This window comes from Salmo trutta, chromosome 24 (assembly GCF_901001165.1).
Source record: "Salmo trutta chromosome 24, fSalTru1.1, whole genome shotgun sequence".
In the NCBI taxonomy this organism is placed as follows: Eukaryota; Metazoa; Chordata; class Actinopteri; order Salmoniformes; family Salmonidae; genus Salmo; species Salmo trutta.
In genome coordinates, this window is record NC_042980.1 from 41818186 (window position 1) to 41826177 (window position 7992).

The 7992-nt window shown below is 41.5% G+C and overlaps 1 protein-coding gene across 3 annotated transcripts in view; it reads left to right on the top strand.

Moving 5' to 3' along the window:
* Positions 1-7728, top strand: part of LOC115161327 (anion exchange protein 3) — a 56212-nt gene extending 48484 nt beyond the window's left edge. For all 3 annotated transcript variants that reach the window (XM_029712230.1, XM_029712227.1, XM_029712228.1), the window contains 2 exons: positions 490-663; positions 4757-7728. In XM_029712230.1, the coding sequence (XP_029568090.1) occupies positions 490-663; positions 4757-4837 (255 nt within the window). In that variant the 3' untranslated portion in view covers positions 4838-7728. The remainder of the gene's footprint in view (positions 1-489; positions 664-4756) is intronic.
* The last annotated feature ends 264 nt before the right edge of the window (positions 7729-7992 follow it).

Sequence of the window (7992 nt, forward strand, 5' to 3'; positions counted from 1 at the left end):
GAGAGTCTAGCCACATATACTGTACGTGACCAAGGTGTTCCCTTTATCAGAATATGATGATCAGTTTCTGTTATAGATGTCTGGTTTCTAGCCCGAAGACATTGATCTAATGTCACTTTTGTGATCAATGTAATACAAGACTAGAGGAGATCCACCCAGTAGATGGAGCTCAATCCATCTAATTCTATATAACAAATTCCATATGCAGGGAAACATTCCATATGCACGGTAAAAACTTTTTTTTGCCTGTCTGTCTGTCAGTATGTCTAGCATGTCAATTGTCCTGCCCAAAACATTATCCCTAAACAAATTATTTCCTAACACTGTTAATTGGCAATAAAGTATGAATACAATTCAATTGTGGGTAACACTTTACTTAAAGCATGCAGGAATAATACATTAGGATGCAGTTGTAATGGATTGTAAGGCTTGTCATAAGCATGTATAACCCCATAATAATGTGTGTGCGTGCGTGCCTTTGTGCTGCAGGTGAAGACGTGGCGTATGAACATGTTCACCATCATCCAGCTGGCTTGCATCATGTTGCTGTGGGTGGTCAAGTCCACCGTGGTCTCGCTCGCCTTCCCCTTCATCCTCATCATGACCGTGCCGCTCCGCCGCCTCATCCTCTCCCGGATCTTTGAGGAGCGTGAGCTCCAGGCGGTAGGTGGACATTCCTGGACTTATCCGAATTCTGGCCCAATCATCTGGTCTGGGCAACGTTGGGTCACACATTAGAAGTAGTAGCATGGCCCTGCCTACACCTAACGACTTGCTTTTTAAATTAGATAAGCAAAAAATATTCCACTTTATTTGGAACAGCAAGCCAGACAAAAGTAAACAGCTTTATTTATATAATGAATATGAATTTGGAAGGCAGAAATGATGAAATATTAAAGCATTGGACTTCTCAATAAAGGCTTCAGTCATTCAAAAGCTATACTTAAATCCGAACCGGTTCTCAATCCTGGTCCTGGGGACCCAGAAGGGAGCACATTTTTATTTTTGCCCTAGCACCACACAGCTGATTCAAATTATCAACTCATCAAAAGGCTTTGTTCATTTGAGTCAGGTGTGTAGTGCTTGGGCAAAAACAAAAATGTGCTCCCCTTTGGATCCCCAGGACCAGGATTGAGATCCACTGCTAGCAGATTAGTAAGAATGGCTCACCCCGTGTTCAAGAATGGCCTTTTTCCCTTTATTCAGATTACAATCTCTCACTTTCGGTTGTTTGACAATGAAATAATCTCCAAAAGATCGCTATTTTTAAAACAAGCAATAGAAAACTGGTTGAAATTTCAGTTTAATCCACCAGAAAAGACAGAACAAATATTTGATCAAATATTATGGTTAAACTCATATAAACAAATTGGTAAAAATATATTTTAAAAAATTGAGGGAAAAAAATTCAAACAGCATAATCTTTGTAAATAGGACTGGTGGAGATATGTGAGACATGCAGCTAGCAAAAGTATATGGATATGTCTGCTCTACTCAAAATGACATCCAACTGATTGCAGCATTACCTCAAAAATGGAGGAGAAATGGAAAGGGAAGAAGGTAAGGAATTTATATGTCGGCCCTGCATTAAAGACCAAAATTAAAGACCAAAAGTAAAAAAGTATACCAGTTTAATTTAAGGACCCAAAAGTTGACAGCTTGCAAAATAGTTGGAGGAGATTTTCAATGTACCGATTCCATGACACATGGTTTATGAACTGATACACAAAACGACACCGGATTAAGAAATTCTTGCAGCCAATAGAATGTCGTATTCATGAACAAAAATATAAGCTCAAGCAACAATTTCAACGATTTTACTGCGTTACAGTTCATATAAGGAAATCAGTCAATTGAAATAAATTAATTAGGCCTTGATCCATGGATTTCACATGATTGGGCAGGGGCACAGCCATGGGTGTGCTTGGGAGGGCTTAGGCCCACCCACTCACCCACTGGGGAGCCAGGCCCAGCCAATCAGAATAGTTTTTTTCCCACAAAAGGTCTTTATTACAGACAGAAATATTCCTAATTTTCATCAGCTGTCTGGCTGGTCTCAGACGATCCCGCAGGTGAAGAAGCCAGATGTGGAGGTCCTGAGATGGCGTAGTTACACATGGTCTGCGGTTGTGAGGCCATTTGGACGGACTGCCAAAATCTCTAAAATGTCGTTGGAGGTTGCTTATGGTAGAGAAATGAACATTCAATTCTCTGGCAACTGCTATGGTGGACATAGCTGTAGTCAGCATGCCAATTGTACGCTCCCTCAAAACTTGAGTGGCCACTTTAAAACGGCACATTTTAGAGTGGCCTTTTATTGTCCCCAGCACAAGCTGCACCTGTGTACTAATCATGCTGTTTAATAATCAGCTTTTTGATATGTCACACCTGTCACATGGATGGATTTTCTTGGCAAAGGAGAAATGCTCACTAACATGGACTTAAACAAATTTGTGGACAAGTTTGTGCACATTTCAGAGAAATAAGCTTTTTGTGCGTATGGAAAATTTCTGTGATCTTTTATTTCAGCTCACGAAACATTGGACCAACACTTTACATGTAGCGTTTATATTTTTGTTCAGTACATATGGGGGAAACAACCATCCCAACTCTACAGATATTGCTGCGAAGAGACACAATCATTAGATCCCTTGTTTTGGTACTGCCCATATGTAGCTTGTTTTTGGTCGCAGGTTCTGGAATGGCAGAAAAATTGCAACATTTAGTTGGAGCTAACTCTGCAAATAACGCTGCTGGATGATTTGATCAATAACAGTCAATAATATTTAATAATACTCATAGGAAAACATTTTATCTTTAATTTACAGTCTGTATAAACTATGAAAATGTTAAGGTTCAAAACTTTTGTGAAACTTCACAGCACATTGGAAAAACTTGAAATCAAAACTGGATGGTCTTCAGAGATCGATGGGAGGGGTTGAGGGTAGCTGAAGGATGGGACTGGATGGTGTTCAGAGATAGATGGGAGGGGTTGAGGGTAGCTGAAGGATGTGACTGGATGGTGTTCAGAGATAGATGGGAGGGGTTGAGGGTAGCTGAAGGATGTGACTGGATGGTGTTCAGAGATAGATGGGAGGGGTTGAGGGGAGCTGAAGGATGGGACTGGATGGTGGTCAGAGATAGATGGGAGGGGTTGAGGGGAGCTGAAGGATGGAACTGGATGGTGTTCAGAGATAGATGGGAGGGGTTGAGGGTAGCTGAAGGATGTGACTGGATGGTGTTCAGAGATAGATGGGAGGGGTTGAGGGTAGCTGAAGGCTGGGACTAAAAACAAACAAAAGATAACTCATGTAAAATATACTGTCTGTCATCGTTGACGTGTACCTATGATGAAAATTATAGGCCTCTCTCATCTTTTTAAGTGGGAGAACTTGCACAATTGGTGGCTGACTAAATACTTTTTCCCCCCACTGTATATAGTGTAGCATGTATAAAATGGAAGTAGAAGCCTAAATATTGTTGTCCATTAGTTAACTCCAATTAGGGAGGGGTAGTAGGGATTTATTTAAAATAATATATATATTTACAACAACAGCAACAAAAATATCTGGGTGGATTGGAAGTGATGCAGACAATTACATTGATGGAAGCTACGATCTGTCTGCATTAAAGCTGATCTACCCCCCTAATTTAACAAAAAATAACTATAAAAAAAAGTTGTTGCATGGATACCCTGTATTCTCAGTGAATTTTTGTTTGTTTGTGAAAGGTACACAACTACACTACACACTTACTATATTACTGTAGTATTTCATTTGACTATTCAAACATAATCAGCTTTTTTTCTGTTGAAATATTTCTGTCCTTCAAGGCTCCACACCTCATGATCTAAATGACAACAACTTGAGAACGAACTTTGTCAAAATACAGAGGATAATCGTGTGTGTGTGGTGTGTGTGTGGTGTGTTTCACTACATTGGCCCAACGCATCAAGACACTAATCTAATGAATCAAGATGATGATGACATCCCAACCTCCCTCTCCCTCCCCCTCTCCCTCACTCTTACCCTCTCCCTTACCCTCCCCCTCTCCCTCACTCTTACCCTCACTCTTACCCTCTCCCTTACCCTCTCCCTCCCCTCTCCCTCACTCTTACCCTCTCCCTCCCCCTCCCCCACCCTCTCCCTCACTCTTACCCTCATCCTCACTCTTACCCTCTCCCTTACCCTCTCCCTCCCCCCTCCCCTCCCTTACCCTCACTCTCTCCCTTACCCTCTCCCTTCCCCTCTCCCTTCCCCTCACCCTCCCTTACCCTCACCCTCTCCCTCACTCTCACCCTCTCCCTTACCCTCACCCTCTCCCTTACCCTCACCCGCTAACCTCACTCTTACCCTCTCCCTCACTCTTACCCTCCCCCTCTCCCTTACACTCTCCCTCCCCTCTCCCTCACCCTCAACCTCTCCCTCATTCTTACCCTCTGCCTTACCCTCTCCCTTACCCTCACCCTCTCCCTTACCCTCTCCCTTCCCCTCACCCTCTCCCTTACCCTCACCCTCTCCCTTACCCTCACCCTCTCCCTTACCCTCACCCTCTCCCTCACTCTTACCCTCTCCCTCCCCCTCTCCCTTACCCTCACCCTCTCCCTTACCCTCACCCTCTCCCTCACTCTTACCCTCTCCCTCCCCCTCTCCCTCACCCTCTCCCTTACCCTCACCCTCTCCCTCACTCTTACCCTCTCCCTCCCCCTCTCCCTTACCCTCACCCTCTCCCTCACTCTCATCCTCTCCCTCTACAGCTCGACGGGGAAGACGAGTCATCCCCCAACTTTGACGAGGATGGTCAGGACGAGTATAACGAGATTCACATGCTTGTGTAGACACGTGACACGGGGAGGCCCAATAGGCTCACTCTGTCTTCCAACACTAACCAATTACGAGCAAGCTTCTTTGGAAGGCAAACCTTATTATGTCTGGGTAGCTGTGTTTCCCCCCCAGATGTGCTGTGGGTAGAATATTTGTCCAACAGAGAAACATTATTATGTATACATATATATTATATGTGTATATTACTGTGTGTATATATACATTCAAATCTTGCTCCTCTGTAAAGGAATAACCCCACTGTTATGATTTGTTTCAGTTTGTCCTGCTCCAACTATATATTTTTTCTCTCAGAAGGTCAGTAACAACTCTACTGCCCTACTGTGACAGAGTGAGTGAGGAATCCTAAAGTGTGTGTGACATGGACAATGCACCCTTTCAACACAGACCAATCATTTAAAAACCCTCCTCCCTACACAAACTGGACATGGGTTCCTCCCATTTCCTTTAAGGGTCAAGCTCACTACAGATTCCAGGCATACGTGTAATGTCGACAACCCCAAGGATTCCAGTAGGTTGGTTTCCTCTCCCAGTGTTGGAGTCCCATATTTTTGGGGCACCGGTGGGATGAACACTGGTTGTATGACAGCCTCACAGGTTTCACCAGGAGCCAATACTCCACTGCCTCCTCAGCGTAACTGCCTTCCCCCTCTTCTTCATACTGTTGGCATTATCAGTGCAGTTTGATGACGTCGCTAACCAAACAGTATGACGTTCCCTTTTATTTGTTTTTAGTTGTTTGCTACTCACAGGACACGTTCACCTTTGACATTTGTGATTCACCTGCACTGCCATACCAGTTCCCTGGTCCAAGAACAGAAGAATCATTGGATGAGACCTCTCAATGCATTTCCTCTGAAACGAAGATGCACTGAGGACTGCTTGTGTTTTGGAGCAGTTTTTCTTTATGTGGTATATTCTGCATTACATGCCAGTCCAATGATGTCACTCTGGATGTATATGTGAACACATTGTGATCTGCTGACCTTGAATACGTTTAAATTGTTTCTTTAGTACTTGTGACCAAAGGAATGAAATGTTATCCTACCTATTTATTTACATTTTGTTTTAGTTGCCAAAATTCTATGAAGCCATATTGACATATGGGATTCTTTCTAAAAGTGTGTTTGTTCAATTAATAACTTTATTTGAAACCTTTGTCACAGTCACTGTAATTATGCCACAGTTATCAAAATCACTGTCATTGTGTACTTACATGTTTTGAGGGCAACTGTTGGATATGAAGGGTACTGAAGCTTCATATGAACCTAACCCTTGAACTGCAAATAGATCATTGACCATAAGTTTGTTGTTCCTGTTGTGAACACAAATCAGTCATGACATTTTAAAATGTTTTTCAAGTTATACACAGTTGGTTCAGAAGGGATTCTATACAACTTAGCATTTGTTTAAAATGTACAGTCTCTGGAATGGACTCTTTACCTCAAGGTTCAGAGTTATACCCCACACAGAATGTACGTTTTCATGAGCTGTTGCAGAACCATTTTTGACTCTGGTTGTATTAACGCTAAATGCTAGGATTGGAGACTTATTGAATGCATTTTGTGTATGGACAACCTACTTAGCCCCACACCATGTGAGACTTATTGAATGTATAGGCCTACCCAATGGGCACACACTGGTTGAGACAACGTTGTTTGACGTTGAACCAACGTGGAATAGACGTTGTATTACGATCAGGGGACAGAGAAAGACCGACACTCCAAAAAAATCCTCAGTCAAGAATTGGAATTGTGGTTTTTCTTCAAGAGAATAATAAGTGTTGTTCTGTCAGTATTCTCTGAGTGTTGGAACAGGGACATGAAAATCAAATTGTTATGGGGCCGGGGAAAAGGCCTGGCATGTTAGATGTTGGGAATCCACAACTTTTCGTCACCTGATACCTCCATGCTAGCACTGACCAGACCACCCACCCCAAATCTAGGAATATAGCCTTGTTATTTTTGAACCGACGTTACCTAAACCTCTCGCTTGATTGAAAGTCTCCGGGTCCTTTTTTTCCTCATTTGATTGGATGTCTAGGACAAGGAATGTTTTTGTTGTCTGTACATTATGCACACTTGTGAAGGCTATTAATAGGTAGACAATCAGAAATGTACTCCTGTATATCTTTATGTATCTGTCATAAAGAATATGATAGAACCGCAAACCCTGTGGCGACATCCTATTGTATAATGAGCTCGTTTTTCCCCAGTCCTTTTTTTTGTACTGCATATTCATTTGAATTAATGAGCCATTCCCAACTTGTTTGCGCCATGTAATAAATATGACGTTATAAAGGTGAAGATCCCCTTTAAATAGTTATTATTCTCTTTAGAATTCTCTAAGCGTCAGGTCAGTGATTATTTAAAGGGGGATTTTACTTTGATTGGGGGTCTTGAGGCATTGAAAAGATGTCCTGCAGGCCACTTGTACTGAAGCACTTACAACATACTATTTATGCCTCACTACAGGACAATGACTTTAGTTTCATGTAGAAATTTGAATGGTTTTATACATGCTATACTTGTGTGTTAAAATCAGCATGAAGTCATGTCACACACAAATATAGTGACACACACATAAACATATTGCCACACTCCAACAGAGATATAACTCTTTCTGCTCTGAAAACGATACCCGACTATAATGACGAAGTGTGGTTTGTCAGTCTGAGAATTTTTTTTTTATGTGAGTTTATTTTATGGTAAATTATTAATAACTTTAGCATTAGCAATACTGAAATATACTTATGTTATGTGGATACTTGAATAGCAATTCAGCCTGCTGTTATTGTGAAGGGGTTTTCAAACTACTGTAAAACAAATTATTTTTTTGTCTGAAAATAAATATTTATTATGTGTTTCAAATAAATCTATCAACTCTTTATTCAATACTCATTTAAGTACATAACAATATAATACAAAACTATTAGCACCATAGTTGAATATATGGGTGTGTAGTGCCGATATGTCACGTGTGGTAGGTGGGGTCGAGCCCTACCAATATCCAGGAGATTTGCATGCAATTCTGTTATTGCATGTCACAACAATATAGGATAACAGTTAGCAACCATAACCTTTTATTATAAAACAAATTGCTTGATTTTATTAAGCATAAGTGGTCACTTTCCCATTGTATTGTTGTTTTG